A 25,634-nucleotide genomic window follows, 5' to 3' on the forward strand; every position below is an offset into this window, starting at 1 on the left:
TTTTTTTTTTTGCTGAATTTTTTAAGTATTAGGCTCTAACAGAGTGGAAATTCATAAAGATGCTGAACAAAGAAAACTCTGTTCCTTAAACTATGTATGGCAGTGCATATCTGTAATCCTAGCACTTGAAGAATGGAGACAGGAAGATCAGATGCTCAAAGTCACCAGCCTGAGCCACATGAGCCCTGTCTTCATCCAAACAACCAACCAACCAACCAACCAAAACTTCACCATCCAGTGATGGATGAATTAGTTAGGACAGTGATTTGCATGCAAGTGTGAGGACGAAAATTCTAGTCATGTGCCTCATACTCATGTTAAATGCCTGGCATAGCAGCCTTCTGTGTAAAGTCCCAGCACTGGGGAGGCAGATACAGATAGGCTGGCCAGCCAGAGTAGTCAAATAATGTGGTTTAAGTTCAGTGAAAGACTTTGTATCAAAATAAAATAGAAAGTGATTGAGGAAGGCAATCCATGTTAAATTCTGACACCCACACACAAGCGCTCAAGTGAGCGAGTGCAGATCCGTATACTCACATATACACTAACCCCTGCCCTACCTCCCCCTTCACTTCCACTCCCCCCCCCAAAAAAAAAAAAAACCCTGCTTCTTGGCAGGAGATGGTTTGAGAAATGTGAAGGTAGCATATGTGACATTCTACTGACTCTGAGTGAGTACCTACACTGTATATAAATGGACATTTTCACCTATACCATGACCTGAAGGGATTTGTGTTGGTGTTCTTTTTGTCCTCAAGAATCTGGCCATCTTTGAATGTGTATTTGGACCTAGAAGTCTAATTCAAATATACCAGGAAAAGTGAAACTCTGGGAAGCCCTTGAATCTCACTTAGTGGCCTTCTCATGACAGCCTTTTCCTGCCTGACTGCTTTATGTATGGTTTTGGTCCCCTGTTTTTTAACCTTGACAAAGACATTTTTTTTTCCCTTTGGGTTTAAGGGGAAACAAGGTCTGTCCTGGTCTCAGATTCACAAAGTTCCATTTGTCTCTGGTTCCCAAGTGCTAGAATTAAAGACATGTCCACCCCACCTGGCTATTTTTATCTTTTTGTTTAAGTGTGTTTGTAGTAGGGATTCATGCTGTGGTGCACATGTCAAGGTCAAAAGCAACTTTGTCGAATTCTTTCTTCACCCTTCACATGGGTTCTAGAATCAAATTTAGGCCACCAGGTTTATACAAGATGCTGTCACTGCTGAGGATCTTGGCAGCCTAAGATGGTTTCTTTACCATAACGTATTAACTTTGACAATACAAACTATACCCAATATTATTATTAGTATGGGCAGGAATAAGAGCTATGTGCCCATTGATGTTCAGCACCTAGGTGCTCCAGAATGCTTGAATGAGTGAAAAATGTCATATATATAGTCATAAGCCCACTTTCATAGAGAAAATTTTGCCTCGGAGAGTTACATAATACCAAGGTGATTTTGCTCATTTGTTTGCTTGCTTTAGAATCTTGTATATAGCCTGGTCTGGCAGTCCCCCTACCTCAGTGTCCTGCATGCTAGAATTCAAGGCATGTTCCATGACGCCTGACCATAGCTGGGGTTTTAAGTCTAGCCTCCTTGATTTTAAAGCCCTTTCTTCCTTCCTTAATATGCCTCTTTGTAATCTTAATCTTAAATTTAGGGTAATGATGTCATTTTTCTCTTTTCCTCTGCAACATTCTTGTTTAATAGGATTGTTTCCCCCCTGCTTCATTTCCAGACACATCTGTGATAGCTTTTCCTGTCGATTGATTCTCAACTGACTTCTACTCCAATCTCTAAATTTAAACTCCATCCTGGCAAAAGTTCCTCACTGCCTTTTAGATAAGATCTGCCCTCAGCTTGGCTCACCATGAAATCATAAGGTCTCTTCAGAACTTGTCCATGCTTTGCATATTTCCTCAACATGTTTGTGCCTTTTGATATCACGTACAACAGATCTCATTGTGTCATCTCGGTGATGCTTATGATGATTTTTCTCTTCTTGGGAATTTTATACAGGCATGCAATGAAATATGATCATATATGTTCCCTCTGTTTACTCTCCTCTGTCTCCTCCCACACCCCTCCTAATAAATCACCCTTCTAATTTGATGTCTTTTTTTTTTTTTAGCAACCCACTACGTTCAGTGAGTGCAGACCTATATGTATTAGGTGTGGGACAACCTACTGAAGCATGGGGACCTATCAGTGGAGAAACCCTCTAAAAGCATCTCCCTCAAAGATGTTATTTTAATGTTTAGATTAGATGGCTGAATTTTGGATTTGCTCTGTGGCTATTTTCTAAAACTGAAGTGGCTTAGATATCTTCTGACCTTGGTTCCTGTTCAGTGTAAAGATTCCTTGTACTCTGTTTCTAACTTGCTAAGCCCATTTCTGCTCCTGCTTTTCTAGAAGGATCTCTGAAACAGAGAAGAGAGAAATTGTGGTTGTAATAATTTCTTGTTATTGAGCCCAAGTCTCCCTTCTAACACCCAGCTGGTTGTAGGGTCTGTCCTTAGAACAATAGTAGTCAGTCTTTTTTTCTCGGCCTAGTGAAGGCCCACTGGGCATGTAGCAATATCTCTTACATCTTTACTTAGGTTTCTCTTATGTAAATTGTATAATGTGTTTCCTGAGAGTTTTTTCTCTGTAACAAGTATCACTCTGCACTCTGTTGCTACCTCTTAGCATTCTGTGATTTGATCAGTGCCCATCTAGAAAACACAAGAGAGCAATACTACCTTAGGCTCTGTGGAGAACTGAAACCCAAAAGTGCTTCAGTTTTATAACAACCATACCACCTTTCTTTTTCAGGCAGTGAAAATACCCAGAGACTGCTCTCTGTTAAGCTCGTTTATTTCTATCATCCACTGTGTAGCAATTTTCATCATTCTAAGTGTAGAAATTCATCATTTTTCCTAGCTTTATTTGATTTCATTTTGACTGATCTGTATAGCCAGCTGTGATTGTGCTGTGCAGTGTCCTGGTAACAGTGCTTTCCGGATTCAATCATCCGAATATTTTTGAACACAGTTTTCATATCTTCATCCAGATTTATAATGGCAAACACAGGTCATTTATATCTGCTCCACTCCCCTCTAAGTGGTGCTGTTTACAAGCTGTTCCTCTAAGCACTGTTCTTTTTTGTATCACATATCTGCAAGGATCTGACTTGTGTATCCAGCAGATTTTATTGACTACCACGTGCAAAAGGTTCTATAAAGATACATTGAAGACAGCATCCTTGTTTGTGGTATTAACATCATCATGAAATGTTTTGTTAAATGCTTTGTGGAAATCATGTGGCACAGTTATTTATGCTGTGTCCCTTCATCTAGTAGTAGTGTATCAGAAAAAAGGAAGAGGCAAGCCGGTGCCAAATGCCCACTAATACTCTTATATCACCTGAATATGAGAGTCATTCTCTGTCACTTTGAACCTTGAATGTTCAACTCTGGAAGTATCATCATTGATATCTTTGGTTTTTATTTTTTAAGACTCCCTGTACAGTACAGTTTGGGTAGCCATATTTTTGTTGTTGTTGTTGTTGTTATCAGTGGTGGGTTTAAATGTTTGGGTTTTTTGTTGTTGTTCTTTTTTGTTTTTTATATCATTAGAATTCTTCATAGTAAACTGAAATGTTTCTGTTTAGTCCTTTCTGTCCTTTCAGTTTTTGTCACTCATAGTTGGGGAGAGAGGGTGGGACAGGGTTTCTGGGTTTTGTTGTTGTGTTGTGTTGTGTTTTGTTGTGTTGTGTTTTGTTGTGTTTTGTTTTGTTCGCTCTGGCTACTCTGAAACTCATAATGTAGACCAGACTGGCCTCAAACTCCCACAGATCCTCCTGTTTTGGGTACCCAAGTGCTGGGATTAAAGGTATGTGCCATGATGCCTGACCATGTATTTTTATATTTTAAAGTGATTTTTCTTAAGGAGAATAACTGACTAATCTCAGATTTTTTTTTTTTTTTTTACTTTCTTCTTTGAGCTCTTAAAATGGCATGGTTGCTTTTTATGGGTTTTTGGTTTATTTTCCTACTTTCTCAATTTACCAGAATTAAACTCAAAAGAATATCAAGTGTGTTTTGCCTGTCTTCTAGGGGCTTAAACCATCTCTTTAGATCTTGGTGCTCTGCCAGTCCGTGCCCTTCTGTCATTTCTGGTTTTCCCACATCTGTCTTTTCAGCCTGTTCTTCCCCTTGATCCAGTGATTCAGTTGTACTTTTATTCGGATTATTGGATTGGCACTTATATATATGTTTTCTTCAATAGCTAGGAGGATTCTCTGCCTTTTCCTGTAGATCTGACTCTGTAGGGCATCAGATTTCCTATAGAAGTTTTAATTGTTGTTATCCTATCCCATGAAGTCTTGATGATTTCTATGAAATTTATCCTTGATTTTTTTTTAACTATTGGAACTTTTAACTGTGTAGCCTAACACATTAGTGTTCAATAAGTAATATTTCTGATTAATCTTAAGAAGTATTTGCCTTCTCTTTTAGGCTGTGAGGATATCATTGCTGAGAGCATCTCATTAGATACCTTAATTGCCATCCTCAAGTGGAGCTCGAATCCATATGGTTCTAAGTGGGTGCACCGGCAAGCTTTGCATTTCCTTTGTGAGGAATTATCCCAGGTTATGACTTCGGATGTTTTTTATGAGCTCAGCAAAGACCATCTGCTTACTGCTATCCAGTCTGACTACCTACAGGTAATCATTTATTCATCTCTTACCTCCATCATCATTCCTATGTGCACAAAGAAAGTCATCATACCCCCCCACTCTTATAGGATGGGGCAGGGAGAAGTAGACTTTGCTTAATGAATACCTGCTCCATATTTGTACACTAAAAGCCTTCTGGCACTTTGGGCCTCCAGGCACATTGCTATAATGGCTCAACATTGTGAACAAGCCCAGCTATGCTACAAAGCAGACAGACCAGGTCAGGAACACAGTCTGAGAGTGATTGTCTTGCCTTTCTCCAGTAAGATTCATTTGGTATAATGATTTCTTTTGGTATAATATTAGATACTTAGATTATAGACCATAGACTAAGCAGCACAAAGTAAGAGTGGAATTCCATTGCTAATCTGTTCGACTCATCACAAGAACTCAGAGTATGTGTTCTGCTAAAGTATAATTGAATTTTCAACTGTTTATCTTTAAGCAGAGCAATTTTCAGTTATTTCTGTGTCTTTAGCATATGAGTCAATCTAGATTGTAATTTAGTAATAGGTTTTAAATATTTAAATATAGCTAAAAAAAAAAAAACTATACAACAGCTTTTAATGCTGTGAAACTATAAACCCTTTGAGCCATTGTGTCTTTGTATGTGTACCAGATAGACTATAAAATGACATTGCCATGGTTAGAAAATGAATTAAAACTAAATTAAAAAAAAAAACAAAAAACAAACAAACAAAAAAACCAAAAAACAAGTTGTTCACTATGCTTCTCCTTCAATATTGCTTTGATTGCAGTAATAAGTCCTGAAACACTTAGCCTTCACTTGTAGAAGATCTTTTTCATTCACTGTCTCACTGTCCTGGTCAGTACCAGGATGTTTATTGGAGTCAGGATTTACCAGTGCTTTCAGATGGTTGTCTTGAGCTATGTGCTCCATCATAACAAATAAAGCATCTTGAGAGCAGCTTGTGTGTCCTGTAAGACTTTAAAAAAAAATACAGAGAGATTGCCATTTCACAAATTGTCCTGCAGGGACCACTCTTCAACCCACAGAAAACCTTGTAACCTGCATGAACAATTTGTCATGTTGTTTTTCCCATCACCGGAGAAGATGTTTGTCTTCAACTTGTCCCCCAAAAAAGACTAGTCCTACAGAACCCCTATAATTAGATAAATTTTAAAGTAGAAAATATACATTATTTTTTTAAAAAATGGTAATAATAAAACCATTAGCAAGAATGGATATTGAGGTTATTGAATAAAAGAATGCCATTTTGTACATTCGCTGTTGATAGACAATGGGAGTAACTAGAATTTCACACAGCTGGTACAAATAAATTAATGTGGTAAGTTTCACTTCAAATGTACATGATGATTTATGAAAAGTCAGTGATAAAACTAAATATTTTTCTAATTTCAGTAAAATAAATAATAATTCTTTTTTATTATAGGCAAGTGAACAAGATATCCTTAAATATCTGATTAAATGGGGTGAACATCAGTTGATAAAGAGAATAGCAGACAGAGGTAAGTTCAGAAAGTAAGCTTGCGCCAGTCACCTCTGTAGGTTTCAGTGATCCCAGAAGCTTGCTGAAGGGATTCTTACCAGTCTTGGAAGCACACTGGACTAAAGAAGCTAGAGGGCTGGGGGGGGGGGGGGGGGGGCGTTGGGTGGTTGGTTTTGTTTTGTTTTGTTTTGTTTTTACCAAAAGTAAAGTACATTCATGGAGTTGAGGGGAAGGTGGTAAAATAAATATATCAGGTTTTTTTCAAAAAAAAAAAAAATTCTGATTGCTTTTATTACATTTTATGTCTATGATAATGTTAAGTGATTGTGGACTATTAGAAGAAAAAATGTTATGTAGAACCTGGTGGTGATGCATGCCTTTAATCCTAGTCCTCAGGAGGTAGAGGCAGACAGATCTCTGAGTTCAAGGACAGCCAGGGCTACACAGAGAAACCCTGTTTTGAAAACAGAAAACAACAACAAAATGTAATATAATGATTAACATGTCAGAGAAAGAAACATCATAAAGACATTCTGGAATAGATGATGAATATGCAATGTGAACATTCTTTTTAAAATGGTTAACATGATTTTATGTTGTATAAATTTTACTTTCATTAAGAAACATACAAAGGCCAGGTATAGTGGCAGACAACTTTAATCTTGGCACTCAGGAAGTAGAGATAGCAAATCTATATGGATTTGAGGGCAGCCTGATCTACATAGTGAGTTCCTTGCCAGCCAGAGCTATTTAGAGAAACCTGTCTCAAAAAGCCTAAAAGGGAGAGAGGGAGTTATATAAGGGAGTAAGGGTATAGCTCAGCAATAAAGCATTTATTTGGTATGTGTGAAGCCCTAGCATGTGGGACATCTAGCACCACAAAAGGTGTTTTGTTTGGTTTGTTTTTAATAACATTTTCTCCAGTTACTGTTGGGTTGTTCCATACACAATATGATCTTTTGGTTTTAGAAATACATGACTCATTTTTTTTTTCATTTTTGCCACACTTAATGTTTGTGTTCATGTATATGCACATGCACAGGTGTGCACACATTAGTCATGGTACAGGAGTGGAATTCAGAGTACAGCTTGCAAGAGGAAGACTGTCCACCCACCAGAATGTGACTTGTTAGGCTTGGTTGGCAGGATTCTGTATTGTTCTTTTATATGGTATACCACTGCCCTCTCATTTTTCCCCATCTGGTGCTCTCTTCCTCCATATCCTGAACCTAAATCAATAAACTTAGGAAATAAATTAGGAAAATGTCTTTTTCCTGTCACTTTTCAACATTTTATTTATTTTGCGATACGATCTCATATGGCCCAGGCCTATATAACTTCTTCTGTCCCTCCTGCCCCCATTTTCTGAGTGCTAGGATTACAGTTGTGCACCACTGTGCCTAGTTTTACAAGTTCTTAGGAGTAAAACCCAGCAACCCAGAGCTCTCCATTCAGTTGGTCAAAGGTCATACCAGCTGAGCCACATCCTCAGCCCTAGCACTTTGTCCATAACTTGCTTATCATGAAGTTCACCTACCTAAGGATATTCAAGCCAGTCTATCTACAGTTATTCTCTAAACATAAAAATTTTGTGTAAGCTGCTATTAAACTTTTTAAAAATTAATTTTTAGATTTGTTTATGGATATGTTTGCTTGCACATATGTATGTGTACTGTGTTACATGCCTGGGACATCAGATTCCCTGGAACTAGAATTACAGATGGTTGTAAGCCTCCATGTGGGCACTGGGAACCAAACCTGGCTCATCCTCAAGCAGTTAAGTACTCTTAACTGTTGATCTCTCTCCTGCGTGCTACCTAAGGAGTAGAGGAAGAAGCAGTCCTCCACTTTCCTGTGGCCCTTCAAAGGCCTTCAACATTTTTCAAATTTGAAAATTTTTAACTACAAAGCCATTATAAATAATATAGGATTCTGAATAGCAACATAACCAATCTCATTTATAGATTTCAGTATTTGTAAGTTTATCAACTTACTATATATTTGTAACCTCAAATCTTTTTTCCTTTTTGTTTATTCTTCTCTGTGCACTTTCCCCCTCCTCCCGTAAGTCTCTCCCTACCAACCTCCTTCTCCCCCAGATCCAACCCCTGACTTGACCTCCCCTCAGAAAAGAGCAGGCCTTCCAGGGACATCAACCAAATACAGCATAACAAGCTACAAGCACATATTCTCAATCAAGGCTGGATGAGGCAACTCGGTAGGAGGAAAAGTGTCCCAAAGGCAGGCAAAAGAGGCAGAGACGGCCCCATTCCCACTGTTAGGAATCCCACAAAAACACTTAGTTACACAACTGTAATACAAATGCAGAGGACCTGAGTCAGACCCCACAGGCTCCCTGGTCTCTGTGAGCCTACTTGAGTCCTAGTCAGTTGATTCTGTAGTGCATGTTCTTGTGGTGCCTTTGATCCCCTTCCTCTGCAGCACTTCCCAAGTTCTGCCTAGTATTTTTGGCCTTGGGACTCTGCATCTGCTTCCATCAGTTGCTGGATGAAGTCTCTGGTCTCTCTGATAATGATTATGTTAGGCTCTGGTCCCAGCACATTCTACAGTAATCTCAAATTTTTATTCACACACTTTCAGTGTTATTCTGTAGCAAAGTAGAAAAATTATCATTTTTCTTACTTTGAGTTACTATACATAAAAAGAATTTAGTACAGAAGTCATAAAGAATGTTCCTGTATTGTAGACACTGTACTTTCTCTTTGTCCAAAAACTTGTGTACTAAATTAAACTTATTTACAACTTTTCTTAAAGCAGATACATTTACATACAATGTCTGGTGCTAAGTCTTTATGTAATAGAGAGAAAAACAAGACTGTCCCTAGATGGCTGAGTGGGTAAAAGTGCCTACTACCCAAGCCTGATGACTTATGTTTGATGCTTGAATCCCATACAGGAAGGAGGGACTAAGTCCTGAAAGTGGTCTTGGCCTTCACACGAGGTGCCACAGCATGTGTACCCCTCCATACACACATCCACAGATAAAAATATCTTAAAAGAAAAAGCGTGTTTCTGTGAAAATTGGGATTTCACTGAAGGCTTTTCCTTTTCTATTTCATAGAGCCAAACTTACTGAGTGGCACTGCACATAGTGTGAACAAAAGAGGTGTGAAAAGAAGAGACCTGGACATAGAAGAACTTAGAGAGATCCTTTCTTCTCTCTTGCCTTTTGTGCGAATTGAACACATCTTACCTATAAACAGCGAGGTCTTAAGTGATGCAGTAAGTTCATTTCTTCTTTCGTTCCTTTCAGGAAAAGAAAAATGCCAAACTTACCCTGGTTTAATTTTTTTAAATACTTTTTCTTACTAGCAAAAGACTCAAAACTAGATTTTCAGATGAAAGAAACAAACAAATGTCTGTTTGGAACAACGTTTTGTCCACAGTATCTAATACAAAAAAAGTATGTTTTGTACTGATGTTGCTTGATGCTGATGTTAAGTGGGTAAGTGGATCTTGCTTCCAAGAAAATAGTTTTCAGGTGAATTAATTGGTCATTTATCAATGTAAATCAGTTTGGTCTCTACAAAAAGCAATTACCTTTGGAGACTTCAAGAACAGTAGTAAATTAGATATGGGACATTGGCTCATATGTTTAATACACGAGTCATTTGAGTGCGTTTTAAGACTCAGTTGAAGGTTAATGTAGCTGGGCAAACTTTAATCTCAATACTCAGGAAGCAGAGGCAGGTGGATCTCTGAGTTCAAGGCCAGCCTCATGTACATGGTGAGCTCTGGGACAGCCAGGCCCACAACCTTGTCTTGAAAATAACAGGAGAAATTGGGGAATATGTATTAATGGAGTTGATTATGTTACTCATAAATAAATGAATTTTTAAAGGTTGTGTGTGTGTGTATACATACACATACATATGTACATGTGTACACCTAGGCACAAAGACCCATAGAGGGCATCAGAATCCTGTGAGCTAGAGTTACAGGTCTTTGCAGGATACCTGGCTTGTTATATGACTGCTGAAATCTAAGCTGCAGTCTTCATGATTGCTCTTAAACCATCTATCCAGCTCCTCAAATAACTTACCAAGTTTTACATAACACTTATATATCTACAATGTAATGTAATGGATGTTTTCAGAGCAATTATGTATAATGTGATGATTAAATCTATTTAGTTAGCATACCTACCACCTTAAATGTTTGCAATTTCTTTGTAATAAGAAACTTTGGAATGCCCTTTTGGCTGTTTTAAAAGGCAGATTATATATTATTGTTACCCAGTCACCCTACTATGTAAAAAATAAATAAATAAAGACTTACTTTTTCTATTAACTTTCTTTTGACATATATCTACACCATGTACTTCCTTCTGCCTCTAGTAACAACTAATCTGATCTTAACTTTCTTGAGATTGTTCTTAGATTCTATGAATGAGTGGGATCGGATGCCTGCCTTGCTTTACTTAGCATAATGCCTGTTGATGTGCAGATTGACATGACATTAGATGCCCAGTGTATATTCTGTTGAGTCATATGAAGTGTGTTTTTTAATTTTTTAAGTCACTTCTACACTATTTTCCATAAGGCAGCCCTGTTTATTTTCTACCAATGATGTGAAGTGACCTCATTTTGTCTATATCCTTTCTGGAACATCCTGTTTTGTGTGTGTATGGTGGGGGTTTTTGACAGGGCTTTTTTTTTGTTGTTGTTGGTTTGTTTTTTTTTTTTGAGATAAGGTTTTACTTTGTAACTATCTTAGTTAGGTTTTCTATTGCTGTGAAAAGATACCCTGTCCATGGCAACTTTTTCTCCCCATGTTTGTTTTTTAGTTTTTTTAGTTTTGTTTTTTTTTTTTCCCCCAGACAAGGTTTCTCTCTGTAGCAGCCCTAGCTGTCCTAGCCTCAAACTCACACCATAGCAACTCTTATAAAGGAAAACATTTCATTGGAACTAGCTTACAAGTTTGGTTCATTTTTGTCATGGAGGGACACATGGTGGCACACAGTCAACATGGTGCTAGAGAAGGAACCAAGAGTCTACATCTGGATCCACAAGCAGCAGGAAGAGACACTGTGCCTGGCTTCAGCATTTAAAACTTCAAAGCCCACCCCCAATGACAACACTTCCTCCAACAATGTCACACCTAATAGTGCCACTGTCTGGTGACCAGACATTTAAATCTGTGAGTCTATGGAGGCCATAGTAGCCTTACCTGGCCTGGAGCTCACAGTTTAGACCAAGTTTGCTTCCTACTCACAGGGATCTACTTTCCCCTGATTCCAGAGTGCTGAGATTAGAAGCAGATGCTACCAGTATGCCCAGCTCTTTCTGTCTTCTCATGTTTTTTTATATGACTTCTGTCTTCATTACTTTTTTTTTTTACTTTGTTGTGAAGAGACACCATGACCAAGGCAGCTCTTATAATGAAAAACATTTAATTAAGGCTGGCTTACAATTTCAGAGCTTCAGTCCATTGTCATCATGGTGGGAAGCATGGAGGCATGCAGTCAGACATGGTGCTGGAGGAGCCAAGAGTTCTACATCTTAATTGCAAGCAGCCAGAGACTGGTGAACTTCAAGTATAGGAAACCTCAAAGCCCACCCCCACGGTGACACACTTCCTCCAACAAGGCCACACCTCCTAATAGTGCCACTCCCTATGGCCAAGCATTCAAACATGAGACTGGGGGTAGGGGTGAGGGGGCCCTACCTATTCAAACCATCACATCATTTCTTGATGATCAATATGTTAAACATGTTTTCACATACCTGCTTTATCCTTTATGTCTTTCGAAAAATGTCTGTTATGGGTCTTTATTTTTAATTTTTTGCTACTAAGCCCACAGTTGGGCTGGGTCTTCCCACATCAATCATTCCCACCCCTCCACCCCCACCCCCACCCCCACCCCGCGCAAAAAAAAAAAAAAAAAAAAAAAAAAAAAAAAAAAAAAAAAAAAGCCACCCTACGGGCTTGCATATAGGCCATTTTCTCAATTGAAGTCTCCTCAGGCATGTTTAGGTTTTTGTCAAGTTGACAAACAGTATAATACACATTACTTTGGATATTATGGGTACTTTAGTATTTCTCCTATCTATAAACTTAGGGTATCTTACCATTTACTTGTATATTTTCAGTTCCTTTTTTTTTGTTTGGTTTGGTTTGTTTTTGTTTGGAGACAGGGCATCATGTAGCCAATGATGATTTTTACCTTCTGATTCTCCTGTCTCCACTTCCCAACTGCTATGATTGCAGATGTGTTTCAACACACCCAGGTTATCGTGATTGTCTCTAGGACATTATGAATGCTAGGTAGGCACTCTACAAACATCCTCAGTCCCTATTTCTAGGTATTTTAATATTTTTTTTGTAGCTACTGTAAATGGGATGGTTTGTCAACTTTTTTTCATATAGCTCACTATTAGTGGTTAGCAATGCTGCTGGTTGTTGTGTGTTGATTTTGCATCCTACTACTTTTCTTAATTTTTTATTAAATCCAAAGATCTAACTCTGTGTGTGTGTGTGTGTGTGTGTGAAATCTTCAGGGTTCTCTCTAAATGTCATCCCCAAACAAGGACATTTTAACTTCTTTCCATCTTGAATTTTTTTTATTTCTTCCTCTTGTGGAATTGTTTTGGCTAGGACCTCTGTACTATGCTGAGTAGAAATGACAAGAATGGTCATCTTTGTCTCCTTTGTATTTTTCCTACACCTGTAGACATCATTATATTTTTTCTTTGTTACGTTAATGTATTGCATCACATTTGAACTATCCTTGGATCTCTAGGATGGTTCCCACCTAACGATGGTGGGTATTCTTTTTTTAAACATGTATTGTTTATGTGTATGCGTGTCCATATGTAGGCATTCATGTGGAGGTCAGAGACAACTGACAGTAGTCAGTTCTATCCTTTCATTCTGGATTTCAGGAGTTGAACTCAGATGGTCAGGCTTGGGGCAAGTGTCTCTCTACCCACTGCTCTCTAGCCCCAATGGCAGGTACTTTATTAAGATGTCACTGAATCCAGAATACATTCGTAATGAGTAGCAACTTACTGCATTTTTGTTGTTGTTTTTATTGTTGTGTCTTTGTTATCAGGGAAATGTTGACTTCATAAAATGAACCTGAATATATTCTTTTATATTTTTTGAAAAGACTTTCCCATTCTTTAAAAAGCTTTTTTCGAAAACCCTTTATCTCTGGGCAGTGGTGATCACACCTTTAATCCCAGTACTTTGGAGGCAGAGGGCAAGCAGATGTCTGAGTTCTTGGCCAGCCTGGTCCACTGAGTGAGTTCCAGGATAGCCAGGACTATACAGAGAAACCTCGTTTCAATAATAGTAGTAATGATAACAACAACGATAATAATACTTTTTTTCTTAGTGCAAGACAACTTCAATTTTCTCTTTAAGACTTACTTTTTATTTTACACAGGTGTTTGCCTATGTATATGTCTATGCACCTATGCCTGATACCCAAGGAAATCAGTCAGATTTCCTGAAACTGGAGTTATAGAAATTTGTGAGCCGTGTCGGTGAATAGTGTGCTTAATTATTGAGCCATTTTTATCAGTCCTGTTTTTTTATTCCTCCTTCTCTTTTATTATTATGATGATGATGATGATGATGATGATGATGATGATGATGATGATGATGATGTGATGTGTATATATATTGGTCAAGGTTTTCTGAAGAAACAGAACTGATAGAATGAATCTATGTATACACTTCCTTCTTTCTCTCCTTTATATAAGCTGCCACCAGAAGGTGTGGCCCAGATTTAAGATGGATTTTCCCACATCAAGCAATCTAGATTAGGTTGAGTCTTCCTACTTCAGATAACTCAATCATGAATAATCCCTCACTGGTATACCCAGCCTTGGTACAGCTGCTTGGGTTTTAGTTAATTCCAGATGTAGTTAAGTTGACAACCAAAAATAGCTATCACAGGGTGCTTTACCTGCATGTACACCAGGTGTATGCCTGATTCTCAGAAAGGCTAGAAGTGGGTGATGGATCCCATGGAACTGGAGTTAGAGGTGGTTGTGAACTACCATATGGATAAACTAGAAGTTGAACCCAGGTACTCTAGAAGAGCAGCCTTAATCACCTAATCAGCTCTTAACCACTGAGTCATCTCTCAGGTTCAATTTTCTATTTCTTGGTGATTCAGTTTTGATACGTTGTATATTTCCATGAATTGATCTGTTTCTTCCAGATTATCCAGTTTGTTGTCATATATATTATTTATAGTGACCTCTTGTCTCATTTTATTTCTGTGGAATCGATTTATTTTAATCATTTTGTTTAGTTGGATATATTGGTAGCTAGTGGTTGCTAGGGGAAAGGAAGTTGTGTTCTTCAGAGATACAGCTGCTTTTAGGTCACTCATGCTCCAAGAAATTGCCCATTCATGTCCATGCAAGCAGTCCTATTTAAATTCAGTGGCTCACAAAAACAGCAAGCAAAAGACATGAAAACAGAGTTTGTTGGGAAGAAGATGAGAGAAGGTAACAGAAGGGTGATAGTTACCAAAATACATTTTCTGTGTGTGTGTGTGTGTGTGTGTGTGTGTGTGTGTGTAAAATTACTATTACTACTAATGTAATTATTATTAATATAATTATGTATTTATATTATTATTATTTAAATATATAATTTTATATTTAAATATAAATTATATATTTATATTATTTATATATTATTATATATTATTCAGATATGTATATATCTGAAATTGCAAAGAATTAGTAAATAATATTAATATTGTTGGGTTCCAGGAGTCACCCCACAAACCACACAAACACCAGTCTCAGTTCAACAGGGATAATTATTGACACACACCCCAAGACTGATCTACCAGGACAACAGCTCAAAGCTGCGCACTGGACATTGTTCAAGGCCAGCTTATAAAGGCTAAAACCACAAAACCATAATGAGCTTGTACACGGGTGCTGGAAGTGGTGCCTGGTTGTTGGCCCTGACTCAAGCCATTTTAGACATAACAGTTCATATTGACTTTTAATTTGATGGGTCCTACATGAAGCTTATAGTTGTGAAATTTCTTAGATTAACAGACCTCTTAATATACAGAACATAACAGGGTAGGTGGGTCAGCAAGGTCAACATGACTCCCTGCTCTGAGTCAGGTTATTTTTCTGTGTCAATGGCCAGCAAGCACATTACAACAACATAGGAAATAGCTGGCAGGCATGGAACACAATGGCTACAGCTATGCTAAGAGGGCAGGCTTCAACAATACTGAAGAATTAAGTAACCTTTGAAAATGTGAAATAAGAATTTAGACTTTTTAATAGAAAAAAATAATTATGTTTGCTAATAATTATATGAATACCAAAGAGTAAGTAATTTGTCCAAAAGAACCCCATAAGCCTTAAAATATTACTACTATTTTAGGCTTGAAGTACAAGTAACAATTTTGAAATTTTGGTTTCTTTTTTAAAACACAGAAATAGTATAAGAATATGTTTCCATTTTAATCCCAGGTGAGGGGATGTGGGGCTGCTTTACAGAGGCTGACTATGATTTTCCTCGTGCTCTAACAGAGGTGTAATTTTTACCAGCTGCAGATAGCAGCGATTGTGTGACATTGGGGATTATAGGGGCTTTTCAAGGGTATATAAATGCCAGCTCCCAAGTGGTGGGATGGTTTTTTTTTGTTTTTTTTTTTTGTTTTTTTGTTTTTTTTTTTTTTTTTAATAGAATGACTGCTGGTTTTTCTTTCTTTTTTTTTTCTTAATATTTATTTATTTATTTTATGTATATGAGTACACCATTGCTTTCTTCATACACACCAGAAAAGGGCATCAGATCCCATTACAGATGGTTGTGAGTCACCATGTGGTTGCTGGGAATTGAACTCAGGACCTCTGGAAGAGCAGTCAGTGCTCTTAACCGCTGAGCCGTCTCTCCAGCCCGGTGGGATGGGTTATTGGTTGGTTGTTGGGGGTTATGGTTGGTTGGTAGTTGCTGTTGGTCATGGTTTGTTAAGTAGTCTTGTGTAAAGAAGAAACAACAAGATGAAGAAATTAGATACCCTGCTGGCAAAGATCAAACCTGCCCCCAAGGAACTCAATACCCCTAATCAGCAGGAAGCAGTCTAACAATGTCACCCCGTTCCAACCCTTGACTTTATACAAGACAAAAAGTAGCCTGGAAAAACCATACCAACTAATTATCAGTTGTGGTACTAGATTCGCTCCTTAGCAAAACAGAAAACTTATTTTGTTGCACATGAAACATTCTGCTCTATCCTTTTTTTTTTCTTTTCTCTCATATCTAGCATTAGGGGGTTAAAAGTGTGGTTAACGGTGGAAAAAAGAAGAACCCACAAAGTAGCCAAAGACCGGCCACAGGAAAGTATAGTGTCACCTTAGTAACACTGTTGACTGCAGCAGTTGAGGGACAACAATTAGACATGTTGTTAAGAGTCATCAGTATGTTCATACTCTTTGGTCTTGTTATTTTTTCTTTCAAATGCTATCTCTATTAGGAATAAATATGTGCACATGTATGTATATATAAGCAATCAGATGCTTAATATTACTTAAATATTTAGAAGTATCCTAAATTTCTAATTACACTGAAAATGTTAACACTAAATGATTATTCAAGAGAATATTTTACAACCTTGAATAATAGTATCAAAACTATTACAAAACCAAGAAGGATGGTGCATGCTTTTAATCCCAGTGCTGCAGAGGCAGGTGAATCTCTTGAGTTCAAGGCCAGCTGGTCAAATAGAGAGCTCCAGATTGACATCATGAGACCATGCCTCAAAAACAAACACTAATATAGCAATATGAAACGTGCTGATGATAAATCTTTTTAAAGGATATAAAAGTTGACATGATAGTACATGCCCTTAATTCCAGCACTCCAGAGGCAGAGCAAATTTCACTAGTGTTGGGCCAAACAGGACTGCATAGTGAGAACTGGTCTCAAAAAAAGACTTGGTGGCTTAAGTCTTTAGTCTCAGCACTCAGGAAGCAGAGGCAGATGGCTCTCTTTGAGTTCAAGGACAACCAGGACTACACAGAGAAACACTGGGGGAGTGAGGGTTTACAATATATCAATAGAGTCATAGCTATAATGGATTATTGTTTTATCTTTTTCTACTTTTTAAATACTATGCTATGTTTTATTAATCTAAAATAATTTAAGCTAATGTGTTAGGGTAGATGTTAAAAGGAGTAAACTTGGGAAATACTTTTGGTTCTATTTAAAACTCTAGACTCAAACCAGATTATTTCCTTTTTTGGTTTTGTTTATTTTGTTTCCAAGACAGGATAAACTGTACATCAGGCCAGCCTTGAACTCAGAGATCTGCCTGCCTCTGCCTCCTGAGTGCAGGGAATAAGGATGTGGACCACTACACTCAGGCAGATTGAGTCTTGTATTCTATTTAGCGAACTATTGTAGGACATGGTTTAGGAACTATGTACTTATTGTTCTTAATTCCATTCTAAGCCCATAGTAGATTTGCTTGTGACTATGCATTACTGTGTTCTCTTATTAGTTGCTAGTACATACCATGCCAAGTGTTGCTTTCATTTAATCTTTGCCATCACAGGAAGACCTAAGGGGCTTATTTGTGGGATTCCTAGCATCATTAAGGAAACCATGGAATAACACTTAAAATTTGTAGTCTTGTGGCTCCCCACTTCTATAACCACACACCAGCCCTACAGTGGGATCCTTAAGGTTAAACAAGACATCTGTGGTCACATAGTTCACCATTGCTGTTACTAGGCCCACATCTAAAGAGATCGTCCTAGTAAACTGAAAAGTGTTCACACATTTTCTGATCTGGGGTATTGGAGTTGGTGTCAGGTCACACTCCCTGAGAAGAGAGTCTACCTACCATATAGTGTCCTGTGCTGTAAGACCAACTCCATGTTGTTTTGTCTTGGTTAGTGTTGGGAACAGAATAAACAGGGAACAAATAATTAGTTTCCATCAAATTTTACCCAAATTAGTCCAAATTAATAAATTTGTATTTATGTGTCTTTGTAAAATCATTAGTCCTCTAGAGAAAAATGGGCAATTATGGTGTATATTGCCATATTCTTTACTGCTACTAAACATTTAAAGTATTGCTGAGTTTACATAACATTCCTAAATTCTTATTTAAATGGTGGTAAAGTTTATGCAATTTGTTTTATAGCTGTAATGTTGTTGTCTTACTAGTATTGTAGTGCTGCATATATCTTGTTTACTTATTTAAAATATTTGTTCATTTTGTTTTTTAAGATGAAAAGAGGCTTGATTAGTACACCCCCATCAGATATGCTTCCTACAACAGAAGGGGGGAAATCAAATGCCTGGCTTCGGCAAAAAAAACGCTGGCATATACGTTCGTCCTCGGCTGTTCTCACCTTACGTGGAAGAAGCAAAGGTAATGAAAACATTGGAAGGTAGCAGATGAGTTTATTACCAACCACATGCATAGAGATTTACTATTTGCAAGCAACTCAGACATGGAATAGGGAAAATGAAAGTAAAATCTAGTTTGTCACTAGTTTTCTTCAGTGTTTAATTATCAAGGAAGTTTTTAAAACTTAAGATGCATTTTACCTCCTTGCCTTGCAAATCGTTACAGCTGCATGACACAGCTGTGCTTTATAGTCTGCAGAGTGGGGAGATGACTAAAGCAAGCGGCTTTGCTTATCTTCCTCATAAACTAAGAGACATGTGATTTCTTGGATTAACCTTCCAGAATTGCTGACTTTTGAGCTCAGTTTAGTTTTAGGATAAGCATTTAAACAAAGTTTCAGTCTTGTTAGTAAATAGCAGTCCCTGTGTGTACTGTAATATAAAGAACTCTACAAGAAGAAAAAAATAATGTGAGAACAAAACACTGCTTTATTAGATGTGTTCACACACATAATGTTGGTGTGGAGTTTGAGAAACTAACAGTTTTTAAAATCACCAACAAGATTCTAGTTTGTAGGCTGGAGACATGGCTCAGTGGTTACGAGCACTGAGTGCTCTTCCAGAGGTCCTGAGTTCAATTCCCTGCAACCATGTGGTGGCTCACAACCATCTGTAATGGGATCCGATGCACTCGTCTAGTGTGTGTCTGAAGACAGCTGCAGTGTACTCATATAAATAGAAAAAAAAAAAAGCTTCTCTTTTGTTTTGGTGGTGGCGGTGGTTAGAGTGGGTCTCACTTTGTAGACCAGACTAGCCTCAAACTCACAGAGATCAGCTTACATCTGCCTGCAAAGTGCTGGGATTAAAGGCATGTGCCACTACATCTATCACAAAGCCAACACAACCAGTGCCCTTAACCACTGAGCCATTCAGCTACATACACTTGATGTCCATGTGGGCACATGTGCTACGTGACATGTGAGTGAGTGGAGAGCAGAGGACAAGGTTGTGAAGTCAGTTATTCTCCTTCCTCCTTTACAGGGGTCCAGGGAAGGATGAGTAGTGGACATCGTAAGCAGACTAAGACAGTAGAATGGCCCAGTGGCCAGGTCTGGCCTTTCTGATAGACAGCCATTCTTTCTTCTGCTTCAAGGCTAGGCAGCAACACCAGGTGTGGCACTGGGCCAGTGCCTAACATGAGCTCCTCCACCCAGTAAATGTGGACAATATTCGTATATTACTGTATTTGGACCATTCTACAGTGAAGTGAGAGAGACTTAATTAACAAGATTGGGCTCAGTCTGTAAATAGATCTGTAAATAGCAATATTTTTGTTTTACATTGTGTGTGTGTGTGTGTGTGTGTGTGTATGTGTGTGTGCACGCGCGCATGTGTGAACACATGCATTTCCTCCTCTTTGAGGACAAGGTCTCACTGTCTAGTCCTAGCTGTTCTGGAACAGTGACTGTTTGGTCACTGTGTAGACCAAAGACTTGCCTGCCCCTGTGGCTAAAGTACTAGGATTAAAGCTGTACATCCAGTGCCTGGCCTAATAATCAGTATTTTGTATTTTGAGCATTTTTGTTTCATCTAATACTTAGCATATGTACACACTGTCTATGATTTGTGTAGTCTATTTTTCTAACCAATTTACAGACAAACTTTTTACAAGATGGTATCTTTTCAAAATAGATAAAAAAAGAAGAAGCACTTTCTCCTTTTACCACTAATTTTACACTTCATGAGAAATGATAACTTCATGCCTTTTTATATGATGATGATTCCCTTGCTGCAAGTGTGATCTAAATGAAGGCTGACCAGAGTTGTGTTCCCCCAGTCGGTGCTGGACGAGATGATGGTGGAGCAGACAGACCTGGTGAGACTGCGAATGGTGCGCATGTCCAACGTTCCAGACACACTCTACATGGTCAGCAGTGCCATGCCCCAGTGCTGCCACATGGTCAGCCACCAGCAGATCAGCAGTAACCAGTCCAGCCCTCCATCAGTTGTAGCCAATGAGATCCCAGGTAAGGCAGTACCAGTAGTTTAGCTTTCATAGTTGCCGGTTGAACCTCACTCTTAGGTGTGTTGATCCTCCCCACATTCCAGTGCCCTGCCTGCAGTGTTCCATTGCCAGATACACACTGTGGGGCAGAATCGGTCCTGTTAACAATAGTTGCTTTAGAGGAATTTAGATTTTTTTTTCTATCATATACAAACCTTTTTGAGGCGGGCATGATGGCATTATACCTGTCATCCCAGAACCTAAGAGAGAAAGGCAAGAAGATCCTGAGCTCCATAATGAACTCCTGTCTCAAAAAACAAAAACCTTCAGGAGGCGACTGCTTTGTACTCCTCTCCCAAATGCCATCCCTGTTAGCTCCTAGAGATCCTTTCACCACACCCAAGGTTATTGGAGTTTGAGCTTACCGTTGGCCAGACCTTGATTTATAATGGCCATGTCCAAAGACAGCGATGACTAGTGGTCAGAAACTCAGTGCTAGCCCTCACCACTTGCCGTTGCAGGCTTCAGAGTAAGCCTAACAGAATATGGCCTTATCAGCAGTGCCATTTGTTTCTGCTTACACAGCAGAATGTGGAAAGATGAATGATGTGGTGACACAACTTCCCATCACATTCACAGCTTTATTTTGAACTGTTGTCTTCCATAAGTTGCTTTCATATTTGGCTATTCTGTGTGTACTTATATGTACATTGGGTAACAGTGTGAAGAGATAGATTGTTTTAGACTATTGTAAAATTTAAAGGTTTGATATAATCATGCTTGGTTTTTTTTCTTTTTTTTTCTTTCCTCCTTCCCCCCTCCCCCCATTCTTTTTTATTTAAGTGAAATAGGGTCTCACTATGTGGACCAGGCTGGCCTGGAATGGTGTAGACCAGTTCCTTGTACTGCATGGCTTTGTACTCCATCTGTGTCTATCTCCCAAGCATTAGGATTAAAGGCTGTGCTGTTACGCTCAAGCTTGCTTTTAAGCTTGAGTTACTGCAGATGCACATTAGCATAACTTCATCTTAGAATTTAACCTCAAAATTCCAAAACATTAACAGTATGATCAGGAAAATTAAATTTGTCTGTCATTTAGGTGATGAGACATGACCCTACTAAGGTTCTTTTTCTGATCTTCCCAACATACTAAGAAAAGGCTATACAGCTTATTGGAAAATACTGTGCCGTTTATGTATATGACTTTGGACTGAACATTAATCTCCTCATTGTGGAATGAAGATAATGCCTCCTTTCTAGGGTCAATGTACAGATTTAATGAAGTGTCACAACTCTATTCTAAGAAGTCTGCCTGGTTCAGAATAAGCACTCAGGAAACTGTAGGTTGTGCCAGGAATTTACAGGCTTCGTCTTCTGTCTCCTCAGCTTAGGGTCCCAAGCATTTTTTATGCCTTTCCTCTTCTTTCATTCTAATCTCCCATGTTGTGGCCATAGAACCTCACTAGCAGCTAGTCAGTACTCAGACAACCATGTAACAGTATGACTGTGTTCCAATAAAACTACACTCGGGGTACCTCCAAGACATTTGCTTTCTTCTGTTCTCTTAGTTAGGGTTACTATTGCTGTGATGAAACATCATAACCAAAAGTATGTAGGGAAGGAAAAGATTTATTTGGCTTACATTTCCACATTGTAGTCCATCATTGGAAAAAATCAAGACAGAAACTCAAATGGAGCAGGAACCTGAGGCAGGAGCTGACATAGAAGCTACAGAGAGGTGCTACTTACTGCCTTGCTCCTCACGGCTTGCTTGGTATGCTTTCTTATACAACCCAGGACTTCCAGCCCTGGGATGGCTCCACCCACAATGGGCTGGGCCCTCCCACAAAAATCACTAATTGAGAAGATACTCTACAGGCTGGCCCAAAGCCCAAACTTACAGAGGGATTTTCTCAATAGAAGTTCCCTTGTATCAAATTGACATAAAATTAGCGAGCACGTTTGTGTTAGGGAGTTTCCTACTGTCAGGGAGTCACAGCCCCAGTCCTGTTATCCCCTGTAACCACAACTAATTGGTATACACAGAATGTATTTAAATTAATGTTCGCCTGTCATCTATCAATACACGTCTAGTTTGTACCATTGAGCACTGGATTTTACTGCCAAGCCAGCTGTTTGTGTCTTGGTATCTCTCACTTGCATATGTTATATGCACCCGTCTTCTGCTCAGAAAGCCTTCCCTGCTTCCTTTGCTTGCCTACTTTTTAGAACTCTCCTCTGTCAGAACTCTTCTTGTCTTAAGGAACCTTCTCCTGCCCTCAGTCCAGCTTGGTTGCTGCTTCCTGTACTCTATTTGCTTACTGAGTTTACAGTTACTAAAGCTAGAATTTGTTGAGAATAGGGTTCGTGCCTTTTGTTTTTTTAACCCTAATTGCAAACACCAAGTACAACCCCTGGTATTTGTCAGAACTCAAAACAGTTACTTGATATTTTGTTTGTTTGTGGTGGGAAATAAAGCCAGGCAAGTACTGCCTCACTGAGCTGCATCCCAGCCCTTATGGTGAATGTATTTAGAAGACATGGAATGCCCTCCACCTTCTGAAAAGAGTAGGTACAAGTAAAGTGGCTGGGTGGTTTTGGTTTTGTTGTTTTGGTTCTTTTGGTCAGGGCTTCTGTGTAGCCCTTGGCTGTCCTGGAACTCACTACGTAGAACAAGCTGCCCTTGAACCTAGATATCTGCCTGCCTCTGCCTCCTGAGTGCTGGGACATACCAGTACAGTTTTATGTGTGCTGTGGCTGAAAAGGATAAATTTAGGAGCAGTTTAGTATATAATCAAGAGCTTTTTGGGCCCAGAGAAATTTTTAAACCTTGGAAGATAATTTGAGACATATAAATTGAATATTTCCAGGAAATTAAAATACTATATTTTAAAAATGTCTAAGAAGATTCTGCTATAGCATATGTTTCTCCTTGTGCTTGCTGAGTAGTCTTGCGTAGCTCAGGAATTGTCCTGTCTTTCTCTTTCTAGTTCCTCGTCTCCTCATTATGAAGGACATGGTGAGGCGCCTGCAGGAACTGCGGCACACAGAGCAGGTGCAAAGAGCCTATGCACTCAACTGTGGGGAAGGTGCCACCGTCAGCTATGAAATCCAGATCCGAGTGCTCAGAGAGTTTGGTCTTGCCGATGCTGCTGCAGAGCTCCTGCAGGTAGGACACAATACTGAGTTGGGAAGAGGGAGCCTGGAATATATCAGTCAGGTGACCCGAAGAGCCCTCCCTCAGCTGCTGCTTTTTCTTCCTACTTATTCTTTTGCTGCCTCTGGTGTTGTTTAGTAGCCTGCAGGTTTCTCCTGATGAGAGACAGCTTGGTAGAGCAGCCTGAGCACAGAGTTGGCCCTGCTGTTTCTAATCTATTAAGTGGATGAAGTCACTTACCCTCGTGAACATCTCTTTGCTCATGTGAAGTGAAGATGGGACATTATATAAATCAGTTGTGTGTATGGGCGTGGCAAGCACCTAGCAGACAGCTACTGCAGACTTCTGTCTCAGGAGAGATGAGCGGGGAGTAGAAAACTCCAGGTCTCACTGCGTTTTCAGTGTGGCTCTGTGACACACTGGTCGTCCAGATCTCTTGTTTCTTCTCTTTTTCTCTCAGGGGTTGTTTTCAAACACAACCTGTGAATCATTTTTTTAAAAATGCATTTTTTTAACCTAGCAAGAAAATACAAACCCTTGTTTGTAGTTATTGGATGCAAAAAAAAAAAAAAAAATCCAATATTATTGGTTTTACAATTAAAGTAGGGCTTGTAAAATAGTCTAATGAAAATATCTAAATGATAACTTTAAATAAATTTTAATTTCATCTCATCGACTGATGCAAACTTTTTTACCTCACCTTCAATACCCATAGCCTCAGTTGCAACTAGTTAGTGTGTAGTGCCCTTTGGCAAGGCAGCAAGTGATTTAGGCCTCACTTTACTGTTGTTTTCGTCAGTAAAGCTACACAGTAGTATTTAACTTTTTTAATATAGTTTTTTTTTTTTTAATTTGAGATTATCCCTCTTCCCTTTTTCCCTCCTCATTCCTCCCATGGATCCTCCTTCTCCTTGCTCTTTTTCAAATTCATGGCCTCTCCTTATTTAATTATTGTTGAGAAAGAAAGTGTGTGTGTGTGTGTGTGTGTGTTCCTAACTTTTTAAATACAACCTGCTCAGTGTGTATAGTGTTGCTTGTATATGTGCTTCCAGGACTGACCATTCGGTATTGGATAACCACTTGGTGTGCTCTTCCCTGGGGAAGACTGTTTCTCCCAGTCTCAGCATTCCTTAGATGCCTGTAGTTCTTTGTTTGTGGCTATGGTCTTGTGATTTTCTCCCTTCAGTGTTATTAGCCTGTCCATTGGCATCATTCTTCTTATGGTCATTTCTTTTCTCTTTGCCAGTTTAAATTGTATTTTCTGTCTGGGTGTGGGGTCACATGTTTCAATTTTAGTGGGCAGATCTCTGAGCTGAAGGCCAGCCTAGCCTACATTGGGAGTTTCAGGCTATATACTGAGACCCTGTCTTTACAAGAAAAAAAAAAGAAAAAAGAAAAAAAAAGCTCCAGGTGGTGGTGGCACACACTTTTAATCCTAGCACTTGGAAAGCAGAGGCAGGCTCTTGAGTTCAAGGCCAGTCTGTGAAACTACAGAGTAAGTTCACAACAGCCAGAGCTACACAGAGAAACCCTGTCTCAAAAAAACAAAAACAAACCTCTTTAAAAAAAAAATCTTAATTTTATAAATTGTACAGAAACATTTTACATTTATCAGTATCTTAGTGTAGCTTACCTAATGCATAAGTGTAAGGAATGATGTTTTGTAGTTACTTCAGAAACATACAAAGATGTTGTATCAGAAGCTTTCTAGAAAGATCCTTCCCTGGTTTCAGTGTTCAATTTCCTTAGCAACAGCATATTTGAATTGCATTTTACTACTGGAGTGTGGCTTTGTCACATGATCTTGCTAACAATGCCTGAGCTGCTTGACAGAATATTAGTGGAGCAGCTTTGTCTCTGCTGCCTCCTGTACTCTGTCTCTTGGTACCTGACTTAATTCTCCCTGTAGATTTCC

The 25,634-nt window shown here is 38.8% G+C and overlaps 1 protein-coding gene across 1 annotated transcript in view; it reads left to right on the forward strand.

The window, feature by feature from the left end:
* The window catches only part of Btbd7 (BTB domain containing 7), an 85,456-nt gene that overhangs the window by 51,674 nt on the left and 8,148 nt on the right, over positions 1 to 25,634 (forward strand). The window contains 7 exon segments of the mRNA XM_076921341.1: positions 4,493 to 4,701; positions 6,129 to 6,204; positions 9,268 to 9,428; positions 18,435 to 18,518; positions 18,520 to 18,579; positions 20,395 to 20,584; positions 23,553 to 23,731. Of these exon segments, the coding sequence (XP_076777456.1) occupies positions 4,493 to 4,701; positions 6,129 to 6,204; positions 9,268 to 9,428; positions 18,435 to 18,518; positions 18,520 to 18,579; positions 20,395 to 20,584; positions 23,553 to 23,731 (959 nt within the window).

This window comes from Arvicanthis niloticus, chromosome 23 (genome assembly GCF_011762505.2).
Source record: "Arvicanthis niloticus isolate mArvNil1 chromosome 23, mArvNil1.pat.X, whole genome shotgun sequence".
NCBI classification, from domain to species: Eukaryota; Metazoa; Chordata; class Mammalia; order Rodentia; family Muridae; genus Arvicanthis; species Arvicanthis niloticus.